Genomic DNA, 23301 nt, shown 5'->3' with positions numbered 1-23301 from the left:
AGGGCCTTTGATCCTTTATTATAGAAGCTATCAAATCCTGGATAATGCTGACTGTTAAATTCCTTTTGTCTGCTACCTCACAGTATTTTTTTCCTTGAAATTATAGCTTTTGAGTTTTCCAACAACATCCCTTGGGGGTTTCCTTGTGGGATCTGTTTCCAGAGATTATGTATGAATTATTTCAATGAGTGTTTCCCTCTCTGTTTCTAAAATATTGGGACAGTTTTCCTTAATGATCTCTTATGGAATGCCATGCAGGCTTTTTTTAAGGCCTTCAGGTAGGCCAATAAATTTTAAATTGTCTTTTCTGGATTTATTTTCCAGGTTAGAGGTTTTGCCACTGAGGTATTTCACATTTTCTTCTATTTTTTTCATTGTTTTTAATTTGAGTGATTCTTGCTCTTTCACAAAGTCATTAGCTTCCATTGCCCTATTCTAGTTTTTAATGTGTGATTTTATTCAGTTATTTTTTTGTATCTCTTTTTCCCTTTGGTTTGTTCTACTGTTTAAGATGTCATTTCTTTAGACAATTTTTCCCTTTCTTTCCCAAACTTTTGACTCTCTCAGGCATACCTCTCATTTCTTTTCTAATTTGTTCTTCTACCTTTCTTATTTGCCTTTGAAGTCCTTTATTAACATTTCCAAGAAGCCTCTTTGGCCTTGACACCAATTTATCTCAATCTTCAAAGTTTCTTCTGTGGACATGTTGTCCTTGTCTAAGATTGTGTTTTGGTCTGCTCTGTTACCATAGTAGGTTTTTATGGTCGAGGTTCTTTTCTGTTTCTTGCTCATTTTCTTTCCCCTTGGTATTTCCTCTTTTTTAATTTACGGTGGAGTTCTACTCCCGTGATAAAGGGAATGCTGTCCCAATCTTCCTGTGCAGCTCTAAGCTTTTTCTTTAAGCACAAGAGCTTTTTGTGTTTGCAGAAGATAACTTTGACTGTTCTATTCAAGAAACAGCCTGGTTTCTCAGGATTTTCCTTCTGAGCTAGGACTAGAAACTGGCTCACTGATTTGCTCCTCTATTGGGACAGAATTGAGAGTCTTAGCTGCTCATTTGCTGTGATTTCCCAGAGTCTATCTGGCCTGGGCTGAACACCCTTTTTACCCCACTGAGTTTGACCTTTCTTGAAGTTTTTTTTTCCATTCTATTTTGGACTGGTGAATGGTTTTATTCTGTCAGACTCTATTCATAAGCTTGATTTCATGTGGTTTTTTGAGGGAAACTGGAAAGCTTGAGCAGCTTCCTGAGTTTACTCTGCCATCTTGGCTGTACCTCTGGAACTCTCATTCTTCTCTTTCTTAAAAAGGTTTCAACTCTACTAAGCCTCTTCTCTCTAGTATTACTCATAATCATTTGTCATTCTTCAGAATGTAGCATAGAAGAATCATATCTTACACATTTTGTTACCTTGATCAAATGAGTCATACCTCTACATTTTCCACTTGGCTGACTGGAGGCTGAAGAGGGCAGAGGCAGAAGCAAAGTACAAAGCTGCAAGAGCTCTTGGAACCAAGCAGAGAGATAGGCCTCTACAAAAACTAACTGGGCTATATTGGAGACAATAAAAAATCTGAACTTTTATCACCTGGCTGTGTTTTGAGGTGATTATGAATTATGAATTCCAATGAATAAATGTGTGAACACAAGCATTGTATCAATTAGTTCTACTTAGTACCTTGTTTCAGGTTCTGGCCCAAAACATCTTCTTGTAAGATTAGATCAAGGATACTGCACCATGCTAAATTAGATAATTATTGTCTCTGTCAACTATAATGACTTAACAGTTTGTAAAGATTTCAACAGGCGGGAGAGAGAAATTTAAGGAGAAAGAAAATGAGATTTGGAGATGTGAGAATGAGGGTCATCAGAAGGGTTAGGGTAGCATAGTTAGACTTGAAAATTAACAGGATAGATATGATAATTAAATCATAGGAGCTGGTGAAACTGTTGAGTGAAAATTATATAGAGAAAGAGAGAAGGATTAGAAGAGAATCCTATGGGAAACATAGTGTTAGGATCCTGCAGTAAGGAGGAGTACTCAGGAAGGTAGAGGAAATCCAGGAGACAGTGGTGTCCTTAAAACCTAGAGATAAGAAAACATAGAAAAAAAGAGAGTAATCAAAAGTGTCAAAAAATAAAGAAATGTCAAGAAAAATGAAGATTTGGGAAAAGTTATTGTATTTGACAACTAAGAGACAATTGGAAATTTTGGGAAATATTTCAGTAAAATGATTATGTCTAAAGCCAAATTGTAAGGGCTCAAGAAGAGATCGAGAGGAGAGTAAGTGAAGGTAAATATGGTAGAGAATATTTTCAAGGAGTGTGGCCACAAAGAAAAGAAGAGATACTGAAAAAAATTCATGAAGGGAAAGAACAAGAACTTTTTTGAGGATGAGGAGTACTTGGGAATGTCTATAATTAGTAAGAAAGAAGCTATTAGGCAAAGACAATTTTAAGATAAGTGATAGTGATGGTGGAAAGAGCAATATTTTGGAGGAGCTGGAATGGAATGGAATCTCTTTTGCACGAGGAAGGTCTTGGTAATAAGTATGTTTATCTCTTCATTTGAGATAGGATAAAGGAGGAGACAGTGGCATAAGATATCTAAATGATATGAGCTGGGAAAAAAAAAGGGAGAAGAAGGCATTCATAGAAAATGTCATCAACTTTTGTTTTCTGTATAACAAGAAGCAATGTTTTCAGGTAAGATAATAATATAATAGGAGCCATGGAAGGTTTGGAAGACCTAAAAAAGAAGATAAACAGAATAAAAATGGGCAAAAAGCTAAAGTCAGAATAATAGTGATGAATAGATTTCATTTTGAATAGAAATCATAGACAAGGAGGTAGTTATAGAATGGAATATGTTAAAATAGTAGATTTTGGAGTTGATACATCTCCAAAAGACAATTAGACCTAAATTGTAAACTTGTGTTTAAATGGAATTTAGAAAAAAAAATAAAAAAATATAAAATATTGAAGAGGTTAGAAAACTCTCTCTTCATTCTAATAGGGAGATTGATTCTAGGAATATTAAAGTAATATTCGCACTGGAAAGGAATGTTATGGAGACAAATAACATGATCCAGGAACTAAAAGCATTGAAAGCCTTTGGAACATTAATCTTGAGGACTCTTCATAATGGCACTAAAGATGGAAAGGGTCAGGTTTATATGAATTGCATGGATTTCAGAAGAGGAAAACATAATGAAGGATTATAGTAGAGGAATAGTCTAGAAATGATTAAGGAAAAGAAGGGAGAATGTGTGTGTGTGTGTGTGTGTGTGTGTGTGTGTATACATACACATATGTTTATATATATATGGATGTACATATATACATATGTGTAGGTATGTGTATATATATATATATATATATATACACACACACACACATAATATATATCTGTGTGTGTATATGTATGTGTGTATGTATATAGATCCTAGTTGAATCAGAGAAAATAGAAATGCTCATACCTGTCAAGAAAGTCACAAGTAGTATCACATTCCTAATAGGTAGCCAGGCTTCAGTTCAAGAGAAGAAAGAGGTACTTTGTAGTTAAAATGTAGTTAATAATCAGAAAATATTCATATACAGAGAATTGTTTCATAGAATGGTCCAATGACCCTATACTTAGTGGTGTAGAATATTTTATCTAAAATGTAGGTAATCACATAAGTATAAATGAGATTCTTGTCAAAATGACAAATATATAAAATGCTATGACTTTTAAAATAGTAGATCACATTGTAGGCTTTTTTTTTTTTATAATTTTGAACAGAATTTTTCTGAAAAGAATGTGTGACTTGTTTGAAAAGTTCAAAGAATACAAGATAGCTTATGATTTGACATGGTGCACAGAGAGTCATAGATGGGAAAACCTGTGCAAGTTCTGCCTTCTGACACATCATAATACAAAAATTCCTATGTCTAGAACTTAAAGTTCAGTTATGATCTGCATTATGCTAAAAAGATTTTCCTCATTGTGAGATCTTTACATCAAAGAAATTACAGTTACAGACCTCCTGATAACCCCATGGGAAAATTTGTTGAACATATCAGCAATTGAACTACTGGATTTCACCTAGGGAGGAGTACAAATAATTAGAAATTTTGAATGAAGTGAATATTGAGTGGGAGGTTGTATGACTATGCTGCTTATATATGTGGAAGTAGGTATGAGTAATTGAGATTGGGAAATACAATGCAAGAGAAGTAAGTGTGGTATGCTTCTTCTATGGAGGACCTACTGAATGAATCAATTTCTATTGCTAAGTCGAATTTAGAATGGTGTTTTTTGATTTATGCCTTTATAACATTTCTTCACCTCTGCTTTTTACAAATTGGGGTGTAATGGATAGAATCAAAATTTTATTGGGGAGGAAGGGCCAAAAGTTTGGGGAAAAGGAAAGCAACGAAATATTAGTATTGACTAGACCAATCTTGCTGTGACATTTTGTTAGTGCAATTGTCAAGACCGGAGTCAGAATTACAACGTTATTATGTATTCCAATTACAATACTTTTACACTACATGTGTTGGGAACGTTGTTGATTGCTTCCAGGTATTTGCTGGTTGGAAATGATTGCAAAACAAAGTAAATTAGGGAAGGTTCCCTAGCAGCACAAATAAAGTGACATACAATTTATGGTGAAGATAATATGATGACTGACAAGTATATTTTGGAATAATAATATTAGTCAGCTAATTAGTAAAATTAATGGGAATAAAAATAATTGGAAGTATTATATAATATTTTTTATTATATATATTTTTTCAGTTTTATATCATCTTCCTGGTCTAGGAATAATAAGTATTTAATAAGTATTCATTACAAACATATTTGAAATTCTATTTGACAATATAAAATTGATTCATTCATTAGGTCCTCCACATAAGAAACATACCATAACTAGATTTCTTGCATTGTACTCCCCAATTCCAAACAATCAATCCTATTATATATATATGCAGCATGGTCATACAATTCTCACTCAATATCTACTCCAGTCAAAATTTCTAATTAGCTATACTTCTTCCCAAATGAAAACCAGTATTTCAGCTGTGTTCTTTAGAATTCATATCTGATGTCAACAAATTTCCCTTACAGAACTAGGGTGGGTTAGTCTGTAACTATTTCATTGATATAAAGAGTTCACAAAGAGGAAAATCCCTCTAACATAATGGAGATCATAATTAACCCACAACTTCTGCTATTACAGACACTCGGATTATACTGCATTAGTAGACAAAATTTGAATCCCATTTTTCTCATCTCTGGAATCCTATCCACTATGCCAAGTTGGTTCCAACTACTTTGTAAACTACCTTATATTCTGTGAACTTTTCAAGCAAGCCATATATTCTGTTCAGAATGCTTTTTAAACTACCTACTACAAAAGTCTTAGCATTTTATGTCATTGTCTTTTTGATAACAATGTCATCTATACGTCTGTGTTTATCTAGGTCTTTGAGAAAATATTATACATCAATGAGAAAGGACATTTAATTTTTCTATGAAACTATTCTCTATATCTGCATACTTTCCCACACTTACTTATATTTTGGCTGTGGTACTTCAAACACTTCCAAATCCACATAATTTTATCTCCAACTTTTCCACAAACACAAATTGAGAGACTCAAATGAAGTGCCACTTCCAGAAAGCTTTTCTTGATCAATTTGTTGTTATTTACTCTCCATATAGCATAATAGTATATAACATATTCTCTATTTCCTTCTATTCCCCCTTCTTTTACTGATCTCTGCATAATCAGTTCTCATATCCCAATATACATTATTTGAGGGAGAATACAGGGCCCCTGTGTTTTATCTTCATATCCTCATTATCTAGCACAGTGCCTGGCACATAATAAATAATTGTTAGATTTTTTTTTTTTTTTATGATTAACTGCTTAATTTCTGGTCAGATGTGCTAAATTGTCTGAGGTTTCCCTCCTTTTGTGTTTGCACGTGTTTTCAATCATTGATCTTACAACTTACCATAAGTCTGAGTAAAGGGCATGAAGACAAGGGCTAGGAAATCTGAGATTTAATTAAGTTTCTGCTATTTACTGAAGCCAAACATAGCAAAAAAAATAATAATAAAGTAATCTCTAGGCAATATTTTAAACCATAAAATAGCACTATTACCTAGACCAGGAAGATGATATAAAACTGAAAAAAGAAGTGAAAGTAGTTTATAAATATTTGTCATATAAAATTATGAGGTTTGGCCATTTTAACCCTATAAACTATTCCAAAAATTTCAATATTATTATTCTTTATTCTTATGCCTACTGCAAAGAAATTGTATTTGTTTAGCTTGAGGGAGTAATGTGTCACATAATGGGTTAAACTCCCTCTGCTTTATTTTAGAGAGTAAAAATGAGAGGAACTCTTGTTTTAAAGTACATGCAAGGAAGAAAACAACAACAAGATTTATTAGCAATTAATTCATAAGCAGAATGGATTACCTACCTATAGTGCATTTTTTTTTTTCAGTAGAGATCTTAAGCAATAGATAAACTGATTTTTGGAAATTGTTAATATTTTTCCCATCAGATACAGGGTGAATTGGATGTCTAAATTTTCTTTCAATTCTGAAATTCCTTGATTCTACCACCATCAGGACTTTTAGTTTGATTTGGTATATTTTTGTTAGATTGTCCCTTTCTCCAGACTCTACCTCGATCATTGAGAAGGAAATCAATATGATAGCAATTATACATATGAATTCATGCAAAATGTATTTCAATTTTAACCATTTAAATAATTCTTTTATGTATTGGCTATTTAAGAGTTTAGGGCCAGTTTATTTTAAAACACTATTTCTATCCTCAATAGCAGGCAGAGATGTCTTGTCTTTCAAAGGCCACTGAATGTTCTCAAACCTACTTTCTCTTCTGTAAAATGAAGATGATAATAAGTGTTTTGCTCCGTTTGAAAGGTGATAAAGACAATGCTTCATAAAACTGAAAATATTATAAAATGTGTTATTGCCCTTGCTTCTGTTGTATTAGTGTCATTACCCACTTTTAAAGAAACCTTATGACTACTGCCCAATCCAAGCCCACACACTTAAAAATACTATCCATTTAAAAAACAATTGTAAATTAGTATCTTGAAATAAGTAGATAATGTCTTGATGGGTGAGACTACTTTCAGTGGCCAAGACAGAGGAATAAAAATGAATGACTATAATTTTGCAATTTTCACCACTGAGCAACCATAAAATAGTGTCCCAAGACAGATTCTAGATTAGCAAAAGTAGCAAGGAGATGTAGTGAAACAATCATTTAGCTCAGGAAACTAGGAAAATCTGGAGGAGGTATCTCATTTGGGTAAGAGGTAGGGGAGATATTGTTCCACAGTCCAGGACAGGAAGCTTTCCATCATGCCAGTAGCAAGTTGCATTTCAGAAAAAACTAGTAGGAAACCTTGAACCTCAGTTTGGTGGAGTGTGAGAACAATACCAGGATGACCCATATGCTTTATCATGGCCTGGTGAACATAAAGACCCTAGCTTCAGAAACCACCATCTGCTTTGGTGTGGCCCTGGACAAACAGGAATGCTCCAGTTGTCAAAGCTCCCTATCCTTCAGCAAAAGTGCCTAGACAAGTAGGCAGCCACCAACATGAATCCTGACAAGTTTCAGTGTAGTCCCTGGCAAACAGGGAGCCTCCAGTGTCCAGACTGCTATATCCTTCAGGTTGACCCTACATCCAGAAACTCAAAAACACCCACTAGTTCTCAACCCATACCAGACAACAGCACAAGGACCCATGCTCTATATCAGGTAAACTCCTATACCCCAATGATCTTAAGCAGCACCAGCCATCCCCTACCCACTCCCCTCAGCATCAGACATAGAAGTCTTCCATGGTCCTCAGGGCAAGTTCAGTGAAACACAAGGTAAATAGTCAGGGTCTGCAAATGTTGGCACAAAAAGCCTAAAAGAGTGCTCATTCCATCCAGGGAGCAGAGCTCAAATTTAAAAGAAAGAAAGAGGACAAACAGAAGAATAGGATGGAGGGAAATACACTAATCATAACTATGAATGTGAAAAATAGAAGAACAAGGAATAGTCTGTCAGATATATGGGGAGGGAAAAAATCCATGATTGAAGAAGAAATAGAAAGCATTATAAAATGCAAAATACATTAATTTTAATTATATTAAATTAAAAACTTTTATACAAACAAAACCAGTGCAATCAAAATTAAAATAAAAGCAGATAGCTGGGAAATAATCTTTACAGAAAATATTTCTGTTAAACACCTCGTTCCTGAAATATGTAAAGAACTGAATCAAATTTATAAGAATATAAGCCAATCTGCAACTGATAAATGATCAACGGAAAAGAGCAGACAATTTTCAGATGAAAAATCAAAGCAATCTATCTATCTATCTATTTATCTATCTATCTATCTATCTATCTATATGTATATATAAATAAGTATGCTATCACTTTTGATTAGAGAAATGCAAATTAAAACAATTATGAATGTCACTTCATACCTATCAGATTGGCTAATATAACAAAAGTGAAAAATGATAAAGATGTTGGAAAACTGAGACACTAATGCATTTTTGGTGGTGTTGTAAACTGATTCATTCATTCTGAAATTAAAACCGAATGGCAACCAAACTTTGCATACTCTTTGCTCCAACCACAGTATCACTGGGACTGTGTCCCAAAGAAATTATGAAAAAGAGAAAAGGATCTAGAGGTGAAAAAAATATTTATAGTAGTTCTTTTGGTGGGGTAAATTGTTGGAATCAATAATCCCCAATCAATTGAGGAACGTCTGAACAATCTGCAAAATATGAATGTACTGGAATTCTATTATTTGGAGAGAAATGACAAACAGGTGTATTACAGAAAAATCTGGAAAGATTTGCATGAGTGTATAAAAAGTGAAATGAGCAGAACCAGAAAACCATTGTGGACAATATTAGCAACACTGAGTGATGATCACTTATGAATGACTCAGCTCTTCTTATCAAGGAAAAGATCCAAGATAAATACAAAGAAGTTGTAAAGTAAAATGCTAAGTACTAATGGACCTTGATTGCAGATTGAAGAATGTTTTTTTTTTTTTTTCCCTACTTAGTTTATTCTTTGTGGTGTTTTTCTTTTCTTTTTATCTGTTTCTTTTTTTACAAGTGTAATTAATATGTAAATGTTTTTATATGTTAACACATGCATAAATTATATGAAATTTCCTACTACTTTTGTTAGAGAGGAGAGGAAAGAGGGAGAGAGAAAAAATCATAACTCAAAATTGTGTAAAAATGAATGCTAAAATGGAACTGGGGAAAACTATAAAATCCTATTAAACTCCTGATATGTAGAGAAAGATTCTATACTATAATAATTGCCAGGTAATGTCTTTTATATATATACCTATTTAATGTCTGTTTCTGTGTGTGTGTATGTGTGCGTGTGTGTGTGTGTGTGTGTGTGTGTATAATTGAGAGGAAAAAACATATAGACACAAAGGTAGAAATAAATAGAGGAAGCCTGATATGACTTTCAAGTCTTCTTATCTTGGTATTATTAGCTATACTTTTATATTCTTAATGAACACAGCAGGAAAAATAGAAACTGTAAAGTACAATTTTATTCTAACATAGTAGGAAAGATATTCCAGTTTACGTTTTCATATCAATCATATCTTCTTGCCAATGGTATGTTTGCTGCCCAGGGAGAACATGCCACTACCCATTGATAGAGAAGTATTCATTTAATTTAGTGACTGCAAACTGTTTTGATGTGTCCAAGGGGAGAAAGTTGAAAGAAACTATCCTGTTAACAAGTGAGCAATACTCAGTAAGGTGTGTTCCTCTCTGATCCCACTCCTCTCTGCTCCCATAACCTGGATAGAATTGGTCCACTTACATTTCTGGAACATTTATATTGAAAACTTTGGCAGACTACAGAGGGAATGAATGTAAATCATCTTCTGATTGTGTGGCATAGTAGAACAGAATGTTGAAATTGGATCCAGGGGATGTGGGCATGATTCTTAGCTCTCACACTTACCATGTCACTTTGGGCAAGTCATTTCATCTCCATGGGGCTTGGTTTCCTCATTTATAAAATGTGAGAACTGAACTTTGTGAATCTAAAGTCCTCCCAGACTAAGTCCATATATGATTATTGCTTTCTTTTATTTTTGTAGTTATTTCAAAATACCAGCCAGCTAGTATTTTTAAAAATAATTTTATTATTTATTTTAAATATTCATTTAAAATTTTAGAGGGGTTCTGAATTCTCTTCTTTCATTTAGTCTCTCCTCCAATTATTGAGAAATTGCACAATATGGTAAAAATTACATATCTGAACTCATGCAAAGCATATTTCTATATCAAACATTTAACTAGAACATTTATGTACCTACTGTGTTTTGAAGGTTAGAGTCAGTTTATTTTTAAAACAGTTTTTATTTTCAATAACAAGCAGAAGAGATGATCCTAAGAAGGCTATTGAATCTCCCCAGCCTACTTCTGTAAAATGGAGATTATAATAGGCACCTTGTTTATCTTGAAGAGTAGTAACGATAGTATTTAATAAAAACTTAAAATAGTATAGAATGTGTTGTTGCTGCAGCCAATATTATTATTATGAATGCATAATATTCCTTTAGGGAATATCATTCCTTTTAGGGAAAGCTTATGGCTATTCCCTGATCAAAGCCCACACACACCTAAAATAATATCCATTTAAAATAATTGAAAATAGGCATCTTGAAATAATTAATTACATTCTTGATAGGGGAAGAGGAAAGAAACATTATAATCAGCTTACACACTGTGTTTGTACTATATGTTAAATCAGTCATTTATCAATGTTTCCCTTGAAGTATGTGTAATCATGATTTTTTTTTTTCCATCTCTGTAGGAATTGGGAAGTAACAGCCCTCCACAAAGAAATTGGAAGGGAATTGCTATTGCCCTGCTGGTGATTCTTGTTGTGTGCTCACTCATCACAATGTCAGTCATCCTTTTAACTCCAGGTATTTTTTTTTTTATTTCTCTCGCTGATCTTTTTTGAATGTTGGCATATTCAAAATGAATCAGAGTAACCATGAATAAAAAAATAAATAGGAAAGAAATTGAACTAAGAGGGGGCATTAGAAAAATGATACAGTAGATTCAATTGTTGAAATAACTTTAAAACATTTTGAATATGCTCTATTTATTTGTTATGTATATTTATTATGTATAAGAAATTTCCCTAAAAAGCTATAAATACAACAAATTTTATAAATGAAAGAAAGTTACAATTCACAAGGGTTTATATAAAGAAATCATAAAAACCATTAAAATAAACAACTTTTTATTACTTAAGTAAAGAAATATTTACCTCTGGACTTCCAGGGGCAGAGCCAAGATGGCAGAGCAGGCACACATGACTCTCTAAGCTCCTCTCATTCCCCTCTAACCAACTATTTAATGCAGCCTCAAAAATAACTCTTCACTACTTAAATTCATGAAGATTAGATGCACTACAATTTGCCAGCCAATCTGGAAGATCGCCAGGAAAGGTTTGTCCTGAGGGGCCAGGAACAGACTAGCACAGGCAGTGAGAGGCTAGCGTCCTGAGCAGACCAGGGGAGGGGGTGATCTCTGTGGCTAGAGAAGTTATAGAGACGACTCTGCTGTAGGCTAACTGCTCTGCCTTGATTACAAAGCAGTAAAACTGGCAGAGAAATTAAAGCCTAAACAGAGGGGTCCTCTAAAAAAACGCCAGAACCTAAGGAGATCTGGCTGTAACCCCTCAAACCCGGAAGTGACTCAGCAGACTTTATCGCAGCCCTGCGGCTACATCAGGCAGTTCAGGGCTTTTGCAGGGGCAGTTACTAATCTGCACAGCAGGGGGGCACAGCCTGGGCAGCCTCTGATCGGCAGAGTGGGGGGCCCAGCCTGGGCAGCCTCTGATGAGCAGAATGGGGGGTTCGGCCTGGGGTAATAGAACCTCCTCAGCTGACAGCACTTCTTGGGCAGACAATTCCAGTCCCTGCAAATCCAGTCACTGCTCAACTGCTAACACCCACAGCCCCAGGACAGGATTTGGCTTGGGAAGTGAAACTCTCACTGCTCAGCGTTTAGCCCCAGGGCAGTTGTTATCTCACACAGCTGGGGTTCTTTGAAGGGCACTTTCCCAGCCTGGCCCTGCAGGCCTGAGTTACTTTTGGGTGGGAAACTCTTTCCTGGAGCACTCAAGTACCTCGATGCTTTTTGTAGACAGTTGGCAGGACAGCTACCCATCCATATACCTTTCACTGCTCTGCAGAGGAAGCTGGTAACCTCCTGGCTCTGAAGGCAGACCTTACAGGCTTTAACAAAATGAGTAAAAAAAAATCAAAAGAACGATTGATAGTTTCTACACAGAAAGAGCACAGCTTTTCAACCCTGAAGAGACTAATAGCAGACGATTGTTGGTCTCCAATACAAAAGGCTCTCCTAGTAGAGACTATTAAAAAAAAAAAAAGATTATTAAAAAAAAAGCTAGAAAAGAAATGGGGAAAGGCACATAACTCACTAAAAGAAAAATTTGATAAAGTGGAAAAAGAAAACAACTTCCTGAAATGTGAATTGGAAAAGGTAAAAAACTCCCAAGAAGTGCAGGGAAACAGAGTTTGTAAATTGGAAAAAGAAAATAACTCACTTAAAAAAAAAAATTAGTGAAATGGAAAAAAATTCCATAGAGCAAAACAACTCAATTGGACATATACAAAAAGAAGTAAAAAAAGCTAATGAAGAAAATAACACACTAAAAATCAGAACTGAACAAATAGAAATGACTGATTCATTGAGACATCAAGAATCAGTCAAGCAAAACCAAAAACCTGAAAGACTGGAAAAAAATGTCAAATATTTACTTGGAAAAACAACAGACCTGGAAAATAGATCAAGGAGAGATAACCTGAGGATCATCGGACTACCAGAAAATTATGATGAAACAAAGATCCTAGATACTATTTTACAGGAAATCATCAAAGAGAACTGCCCAGAAGTAATAGAACCGGAAGGGAAAATAGGCGTTGAAAGAATCCATCGGACACCTTCTGAAAAAGATCCTAAAATAAAGACTCCGAGGAATATTGTGGCCAAACTCCAGAATTTTCAGACTAAAGAAAAAATTTTATAAGCAGCCAGGAAAAAAACAGTTCAAATACCGCGATGCCACAATAAGGCAAGATCTGACTGCTTCAACATTAAAGGATCGAAGGGCCTGGAATCCGATATTCCAAAAGGCAAAAGAACTTGTAATGCAGCCAAGAATAAACTACCCAGCTAAGCTGAGTATTTTTTTCCACGGAAGAAGATGGACATTTAATGAAATAAAGGAATTCCATCTGTTTCTAAGGAAAAAACCAGACTTAAACAAAAAATTTGATCTCCAACAGGAATCAAGAGAAGTAGAAAAAGGTAAAAGGAACTCTTGAGAACTGTATTCTGTTGTGGATATACATAAAAACCATATGTATAATTTGATTTTACTGATATAACATAAAAAAGGGAAGTAGAAATGGAAAGGGGATAGTGTCAGAAAAAGGGAAGAAGGGAGATAGAAAGAGGGAAACTACATGTGAAAGTGAGGCAAAGGAAACCTATCATATATGAGGGAACTTAGAGAAGGGGAGGAACATTGTGTGAATCCTACTCTCATCAGAGTTGGCTCAAAGAGGAAACAATGTACATTTTGTTTTACAGAGATTCTTCCCTCACTTCATTAAAAAGTGAAAGAAGAAAAGTGAGAAGGAAAAAGAGTAATAAGGAAAGGGTACAAGAAAGGGGAAGGGATTCAAAGGGAGGAAGGAGGGATACTAAAGAGAGAGAGCTGCACAACGTTAGTGGAACCAATAAGTTTAATACTAGGGAAGAAGGGAAGGAGGGCAAGAAAACAAAAAGTATAATCTGGGGATATTAGGATGGCAGAAAATACAGAATTGGTTATTTTAACCGCAAATGTGAATGGGATGAACTCTCCCATAAAGAGGAGGCAGATAGCAGACTGGATCAAAAGTCAGAACCCTACAATATGTTGTTTACAGGAAACACATTTAAAGCAGAGAGATACATACAGAGTAAAGGTAAATGGCTAGAGTAGGATCAATTATGCTTCAGGTGAAGTAAAAAAAAGCAGGAATAGCCATCCTTATCTCAGATCAAGCAAAAGCAAAGATTGATCTAATTAAAAGAGATAAGGAAGGAAACTATATCTTGCTTAAGGATACTATAGACAATGAAGCAATATCAGTATTAAACATACATGCACCAACTGGTATAGCATCTAAATTCCTTAAAGAGAAGTTAAGAGAGCTGTGAGAAGAAATAGACAGCAAAACTATAATAGTGGGAGATCTCAATCTTACACTCTCAGATTTAGATAAATCAAATCACAAAAGAAATAAGAAAGAAATTAAAGAGGTAAATAGAATATTAGAAAAATTAGGTATGATAGATCTCTGGAGAAAACTGAATGGTGACAGAAAGGAGCATACTTTCTTCTCAGCAGTTCATGGAACCTACACAAAAATTGACCATATATTAGGACATAAAGACCTCAAAATTAGATGCAGGAAGGCAGAAATATTAAATGCTTTCTTTTCAGATCATAATACAATAAAAACTACATTCACAAAAAGTTAGGTGTAAATAGACCAAAAAGTAATTGGAAACTAAATAATCTCATCTTAAAGAATGATTGGGTGAAACAGCAAATTATAGACACAATTAATAATTTCACTCAAGATAATGACAACGATGAGACATCATATCAAAATTTATGGGACACAGCCAAAGCAGTAATAAGGGGAAATTTTATATCCTTGGAGGCTTACTTGAATAAAATAGAAAAAGAGAAGATCAATGAATTGGGCCTAGAACTTAAAAAGTTAGAAAAAAAAACAAATTAAAAACCCCCAATAAATTACTAAACTTGAAATTTTAAAATTAAAAGGAGAAATTAATAATGTAGAAAGTAAAAACAAACAAACAAACAAACAAACAAAAAAAAACTATTGAACTAATAAATAAAACTAAGAGTTGGTTTTATGAAAAAACCAATAAAATCGATAAAGCTTTGGTAAATCTGATTAGAAAAAGGAGAGAGGGAAATCAAATTGGCAGTCTTAAAAATGAAAAAGGAGAACTTTCCACTGATGAAGAGGAAATTAAAGAAATAATAAGGGGTTACTTTGCCCAACTTTATGCCAATAAATTTGATAACCTAAGCAAAATGGATGACTACCTCCAAAAATATAGGCTTCCCAGATTATCAGAGGAGGAAGTAAATTGCATAAATAGTCACATTTCAGAAAAAAGAAATAGAACAAGCTATTAATCAACTCCCTAAAAAAAATTCCCAGGACCAGATGGATTTACATGTGAATTCTACCAGACATTCAAAGAACAATTAGCCCCAATGCTTTATAAACTATTTGAAAAATAGGGAATGAAGGAGTCCTACCAAATTCCTTTTATGACACAGACATGGTACTGATACCTAAACCAAGTTGGTTGAAAACAGAGAAAGAAAATTATAGACCAATCTCCCTAATGAATATTGATGCTAAAATCTTAAATAAAATATTAGCAAAAAGACTACAGAAAATCATCCCCAGGATAATACAACTTGATCAAGTAGGATTTATACCAGGAATGCAGGGCTGGTTCAATATTAGGAAAACTATCAATATAATTGGCCATATTAATAATCACATTAACAAAAACCATATGATCATCTCAATAGATGCAGAAAAAGCATTTGATAAAATCCAACATCCATTCCTATTAAAAACTCTTGAGAGTATAGGAATAAATGGACTTTTCCTTAAAATAATGAGTAGCATCTATTCAAAACCAGCAGTAAGCATCATATGTAATGGGGACAAACTGCAACCATTCCCAATAAAATCAGGAGTAAAACAAGGTTGCCCACTATCACTGTTACTATTTAATATTGAATTAGAAATGCTAGCTTTGGCAATAAGAGTTGAGAAAGAGATTAAAGGAATAAGAATAGGCAATGAGGAAACCAAATTATCACTCTTTGCTGATGATATGATGGTATACTTAGAGAACGCTAGAGACTCTACCAAAAAGTTATTAGAAACAATCCACACCTTCAGCAAAGTTGCAGGATATAAAATAAACCCACATAAGTCATCAGCATTCTTATATATCACTAACAAAAGCCAACAGTTAGAGTTACAAAAAGAAATTCCATTTAAAGTAACTACTGATTGTATAAAATATTTAGGAATCTATCTACCAAAGGAAAATCAGAAACTTTATGAGCAAAACTACAAAACAATTTCCACACAAATTAAGTCTGATCTAACCAACTGGAAAAATATTAAATGCTCTTGGATTGGCGAGCAAATATAATAAAGATGACAATACTACCTAAATTAATCTATTTATTTAGCGCTATACCAATCAGACTCCCAAAAAACTACTTTGATGAACTAGAATAAACAACAGCAAAGTTCATATGGAAAAACAAAACGTCAAGAATTTCAAGGGAACTAATGAAAAAAAAAGAAAACAAAAAACAAATGGAGGTGGCCTAGCTGTACCAGATCTAAAATTATATTATAAAGCAGCAGTTACTAAAACCATCTGGTATTGGCTAAGAAATAGACTAGTTGATCAATGGAATAGGTTAGGTTCAAAGGACAAAACAGCCAATAACTTTAATAATACAGTGTTTGACAAACCCAAAGACACCTGTTTCTGGGATAAGAATTCATTATTTGACAAAAATTGCTGGGAAAATTGGAAATCAGCATGGCAGAAACTAGGCATTGACCCACACTTAACACCATACACCAAGATAAGGTCAAAATGGGTTCATGATGTAGGCATAAAGAATGAGACTATAAATAAATTGGAAGAGCATTGGATAGTTTACCTCGCAGAGCTATGGAAGAGGGAGGAATTTATGACCAAAGAAGAACTAGAGATCACTATTGACCACAAAATAGAAAATTTTGATTATATTAAATTGAAAAGTTTTTGTACAAACAAACCAAATGCAGACAAGATTAGAAGGGAAACAATAAACTGGGAAAACATTTTTACAATCAAAGGTTCTGATAAAGGCTTCATTTCCAAAATATATAGAGAACTGACTCTAATTTATAAGAAATCAAACCATTCTCCAATTGATAAATGGTCAAAAGATATGAACAGAAAATTATCAGATGAAGAAATTGAAACTATTTATAGACATATGAAAATATGCTCCAAATCATTATTAATCAGAGAAATGCAAATTAAGACAACTCTGAGATACCACTACACACCTGTCAGATTGGCTAGAATTACAGGGAAAGATAATGTGGAATGTTGGAGGGGATGTGGGAAAACAGGGACACTGATACATTGTTGGTGGAATTGTAAACACATCCAGCCATTCTGGAGAGCAATTTGGAGCTATGCTCAAAAAGTTATCAAACTGTGCATACCCTTTGATCCAGCAGTGTTTCTACTGGGCTTATACCCCAAAGAGATATTAAAGAAAGGAAAGGGACCTGTATGTGCCATAATGTTTGTGGCAGCCCTGTTTGTAGTGGCTAGAAGCTGGAAAATGAAAGGATGCCTATCAATTGGAGAATGGTTGAGTAAATTGTGATATATGAATGTTATGGAATATCATTGTTCTGTAAGGAGTGACCAGCAGGATGAAAACAGAGAGGATTGGTGAGACTTACATGAATTGATACTAAGTGAAACAAGCAGAACCAGGAGATCAACAATGATACTGTTTGAGGATGTATTCTGATGGAAGTGGATCTCTTTGATAAAGAGAGCTTTAATTGATCAAAGATGGACAGAAGCAGCTAAACCCAAAGAAAGAACACTGGAAAATGAATATAAAGTGCTTGCATTTTTGTTTTTCTTCCCGGGTTATTTATACCTTCTGAACTCAATTCTCCCTGTGCAATAAGAAAACTGTTCGGTTCTGCACACATATATTGTATCTAGGATATACTGTAACCTATTCAACATGTAAAGGACTGCTTGCCATCTGGGGGAGGGGGTGGGCGGAGGGAGGGGAAAAATCAGAGCAAAAGTGAATGCAAGGGATAATGTTGTAAAAAATTACCCTGGCATGGGTTCTATCAATAAAAAGTTATTTTAAAAAATTATTAATTCCCTTGAAATTCTTGACCTTTTGTTTTTCCATATGAACTTTGTTGTTATTTTTTCTTGGTCATTAATATAATTTTTTGCGAGTCTGATTGGTATAGACCTAAATAAATATATTAGTTTAGGTATTATTTTTTGTTTATTATATTTACTTACCCAATCCAGGAGCATTTAATATTTTTCAAGTTGCTTAAATCAGACTTAATTTGTGTGGAAAGTGTTTTGTAGTTTTGGTCATAAAATTTCTGATTTTCCCTTGGCATATCGATTCCTAAATATTTTATGCTATCAGTAATTACTTTAAATGGATTTTCTCTTTATAACTCTAGCTGTTGGATTTTATTAGTGATATATAAGAATGCTGATGACTTATGTGGTTTTATTTTGTATCCTGCGACTTTACTAAAGGTGTGGATTATTTCTAATAACTTTTTAGTAGAATCTCTGGGGTTTTCTAAGTATACCATAATAATATCAGCAAAGAGTGATAATTTGGATTCCTCATTGCCTAATCTAATTTCTTTAATCTCTTTCTCAACTCTTAATGCCAAAGCTAGCATTTCTAATACAATATTGAATAGTAACGGTGATAGTGGGCAACAATGTTTCACTCTTGATCTTATTGGGAATGGTTGCAGTTTGTCCCCATTACACATGATGCTTACTGCTGATTTTAAATAGATGCTACTGATTATTTTAAAGAAAAGTCCATTTATTCCTATACTCTCAAGTGTTTTTAATAAGAATGAATGTTGGATTTTATCAAATGCTTTTTCTGCATCTATTGAGATGATCATATGATGTTTGTTAATTTGATTATTAATATGGCCAATTATACTGATAATTTTTGTAATATTGAACCAGCCCTGCATTCCTGGTATAAATCCCATTTGATCATGGTGTATTATCCTGGGGATGATTTTCTATAGTCTTTTTGCTAATATCTTATTTAAGATTTTAGCATCAATATTCATTAGGGAGATTGGTCTATAATTTTCTTTCTCGGTTTTCAACCTCCTGATTTAGGTATCAGTACCATATCTGTGTCATAAAAGGAATTTGGTAGGACACCTTCATTCCCTATTTTTTCAAATAGTTTATATAGCATTGGGGCTAATTGTTCTTTAAATGTTTGGTAGCATTAACATGTAAATCCATCTGGTCATGGGGATCTTTTCTTAGGGAGTTGTTTAATAGCTTGTTCTATTTCTTTTTCTGAAATGGGACTATTCAAGCAATTTACTTCCTTCTCTGTTAAACTGGGAAGCCTTTTTGGAGGTAGTCATCCATTTCACTTAGGTTATCAAATTTATTGGGCAAAGTAACTCCTTTTTATTGTTCTAATTTGTCTTCATTGGTAGAAAATTCTTTCTTTTCATTTTTAAGACTAGTACTTTGATTTTCCTCTCTCCTTTTTCTAATCAGATTTAACAAAGTTTTATTGATTTTATCTGTTTTTTTTTAATAAAACCAACTTAGTTTTCTTTATTAATTCAATAATTTTTTATTTTTAATATTATTAATTTCTCCTTTTAATTTCAGAATTTCAAGTTTATTATTTGATTGAGGGGTTTTAATTTGGTCTTTTTCTAGCTTTTTAAGTTGCAAGCTTAATTCATTGATCTTCTCTTTCTCTATTTTATTCAAGTAAGCCTCTAAAGATATAAAATTTCCCTTTATTACCACTTTGGCTTCATCTCACAAATTTTGGTATGATGTCTCATCTTTGTCATTATCTTGAGTGAAATTATTAGTTGTGTCTCTAATTTGCTATTTCACCCAATCATTCTTTAAGATGAGATTATTTAGTTTCCAATTATTTTTTGGTCTGTTTATCCCTAGCTTTTTGTTGAATGTAATTTTTTAATTGCATCATGATCTGAAAAGAAACCATTTACTATTTCTGCCTTCCTGCATTTAATTTTGAGGTCTTTATGTCCTAATATATGGTCAATTTTTGTATAGGTTCCATGAATTGCTGAGAAAAAAGTATACTCCTTTCTTTCACCATTCAGTTTTCTCCAAAGATCTATCATACCTAATTTTTCTAATATTCTATTTACCTCTTTAATTTCTTTCTTCTTTGTTTTGTTCTTTAATTTATCTAATTCTGATTGTGCAAGGTTGAGATCTCCCACTATTATAGTTTTGCTGTGTATATTTCTTCTTGCAACTCTTTTAACTTCTCCTTTAGGAAGTTAGATGCTATACCACTTGGTGCATATGTGTTTAGTATTAATATTGATTCATTGTCTATGCTTCCTTTAGCAAGATATATTTCCTTCCTTATCTGTTTTAATTAGATTAATTTTTGCTTTTGCTTGCTCTGAAATAAGGATGGCTATTCCTGCTTTTTTTGACTTCACCTGAAGCATAATAGATCCTACTCTAGCCTTTTACCTTTACTCTGTATGTATCTCTCTGCTTTAAATGTGTTTCCTGTAAACAACATATTGTAGGGTTCTGACTTTTGATCCAGTCTGCTGTAAGCCTCTATTTTAGGGGAGAGTTCATCCCATTTCCATTTATGATTAAAATCACTAATTCCATATTTCCCGCTATTTTATTATCCCCGATTATCCTTTTCTTTTTTTGCCCCTCCTTTACCCCCTTTCCCAGTATTAAACTTAAGGGTTTCACTTGTGTCACACAGCTCTCCCTCTTTAAGATCCCTTTCTCTTCCCTTTGAGTACCTTCCCCTTTCTTGTACCCTTCCCTTTTTACTGTTTTCCTTTTCTCTTTTCCTCTCCCACTTTTTAATGAAGTGAGAGAAGATTTTCTGTAAAATAAATATGTCAATTATTTTCTCTTTGATCCAACTCTGATGAGCATAAGATTTACACAATGTTCCTCCCCCTCTCTAAGTTTCCTCAGATATGATAGGTTTCCTTTGCCTCTTTGTGGGATGTAGTTTCCCTCTTTTTATCCCCCCTTTTCCCTTTTTCTTATACTATCCTCTTTCCATTTCTACTTCCCTTTTTAATGTAATATCAGTAAAATCAAATTATACATGTGGTCTTTATATATATCCACAACAGAAATACAGTTCTCAGGAGTTCCTTTTACCTTTTTCTGCTTCTCTTGAGTTCTATGGTTGGAGATCAAATGTTTTGTTTCAATCTGTTTTTTTTTTTTTTTCCTTAGAAACACATGGAATTCATCTGTTTCATTAAATGTCCATGTTCTTCCATGGAAGAAAATTGTCAGTTTAGCTGGGGAGTTTATTCTTGGCTGCATTCCAAGTTCTTTTGCCTTTCGAAATATCAGATTCCAGGTTCTTCAGTCCTTTAATGTGGAGGCAGCTAGATCTTGAGTGACCCTTATTGTGGCACATCAGTATTTGCGTTATCTTTTTATCTGGCTGCTTGTAATATTTTTTCCTTAATCTGATAGTTCTGAAGTTTGGCTACAATATTCCTCAGAATTTTTATTTTAGGGTCTTTTTCAGAAGGTGTTTGATGAATTCTTTCAATGCCGATTTTACTTTCTCATTCTATCATGTCTGGACAGTTCTCTTTGATGATTTCCTGTAAAAGAGTATTTAGGTTCTTTTTTTCACCTTAGTTTTTGGGAAGTCCAATAATCCTCAGATTATCTCTCCTAGATTTATTTTCTAGATCTGTTGTTTTTCCAAGTAGATATTTAATTTTTTTTCCTAATTTTTCTTTCTTTCTTCTTTCTTTCTTTCTTTTTTTTTTTTTGATTTTGCTTGAATGATTCTTGCTGTCTCAATGAATCATTCATTTCTATTTGTTCAGTTCTGATTTTTAATGAATTATTTTCTTCATTAGCTTTTTTTTAACTTCTTTTTGTATATGTCCAATTGACTTTTTAAATGAGTTGTTTTGTTTTATGGAATTTTTTTTCCATTTCACTTTTTTTTTTTTTTTTAGTGAGTTATTTTCTTTTTTCCAATTTACAAATCCTACTTTCTTGGGAATTCTTTATCTTTTCCAATTCCCAAATCCTACTTTGTTGGCATTTTTTAACCTTTTCCCATTCACAAATTCTATTTCCCTGAACTTTCTGGGAGTTCTTTACCTTTTACCATTCAGATTTCAGTAAGTTGTTACTTTCTTGCATACCTTCTCCTTGCTTTCCCCATTTTTCTTCTAGCTCTCTTTTAAGATTTTTAATAGTCTCTTCTAGGAGAGATTTTTGTGACGGGAATTAGGTTGCATCTCTCTTTGTGGTTTTATGTGGAGAGTATATGCTATTAGTCTCCTTGGGATTGAAAACCTGTTTTCTTTCTGTATAGAAAATCCTTTTGATATTTTTACTCATTTTTTTTAAGCTTGTGGAGTCTGCCTTCAGGGCAAGGGGGTTACCAGCTTCCTCTGTAGAACAGGGATAGGTGCATGGACAAACAGGTTGCAAAGAGCAAGGTGTGGGAGTCCTCTGTGAAAATGTTCCCCACCAGAAGGGATTCAGACCTAGGTAGCACTGGCTGGAGCTAGAGTGCCCAGTGTAGAACCCCACTGGGTACATTAGCAATTGCCCTGTGGCTAAAGGCTAAGCAGTGAAAGTGTCATTACCTCAGGCCAAAGCTCTCTGTGGGGCTGTGGGTATTAGCAGTTGTCCAGCGAATTGTTGCAGGAACTAGAAGTGTCTCTGCCCAGGGAAATGCAGTCATTCTGGGGGAGTTCTAGTGCCCCAGGCTGACCCTCCCCTCCCATCCCCTCATGCAAATTAGAGGCTGCCCCTGGATTCGCCTCCTTGCCCTGCGGATTTGTGGCTGCCTGGGCAAAAGCCCTGTGCTGCAGAATGCAGCTGCACAGCTCTTGCTGTGACCTGTGCTGGTTCACTCACTTCCAGTTTTGGGTGGGTATAGCCAGATTCTGTTAGGTTCTGGGGTTTTTTAGTGTACCCTCTGCCTTTGGCTTTGATTTCTCTGCTAATCTACTGCTTTGGAAGCAGAGCAGAGCAATCTGCCTATGGCAGAGTCATCTCTGTAAATTTTCTAACCAAAGAGGCCATCCCTGCCCTGTCTGCTCAATATGCTAGCCTCTAATTCTTTAGCCCTGTTTGCACTGGTCTATTCCTACTCCTCAGGACAAACCTTTCCTGGTGATTTTCCAGATTATCTTCGGCTGGTAAATTGTACTTCTAATCTTCATGAATTTTG

At 34.2% G+C, this 23301-nt stretch overlaps 1 protein-coding gene across 1 annotated transcript in view; it reads left to right on the top strand.

The window, feature by feature from the left end:
• DPP10 (dipeptidyl peptidase like 10) overlaps positions 1-23301 on the top strand; it is a 1082222-nt gene that overhangs the window by 233964 nt on the left and 824957 nt on the right. The window contains exon 2 of the mRNA XM_051985765.1: positions 10912-11026. Within this exon, the coding sequence (XP_051841725.1) occupies positions 10912-11026 (115 nt within the window). The remainder of the gene's footprint in view (positions 1-10911; positions 11027-23301) is intronic.

This window comes from Antechinus flavipes, chromosome 3 (genome assembly GCF_016432865.1).
Source record: "Antechinus flavipes isolate AdamAnt ecotype Samford, QLD, Australia chromosome 3, AdamAnt_v2, whole genome shotgun sequence".
Taxonomy (NCBI): Eukaryota; Metazoa; Chordata; class Mammalia; order Dasyuromorphia; family Dasyuridae; genus Antechinus; species Antechinus flavipes.
The sequence above is the reverse complement of the archived record's forward strand: the minus strand, read 5'-3'. Positions and strand labels throughout refer to the sequence as shown.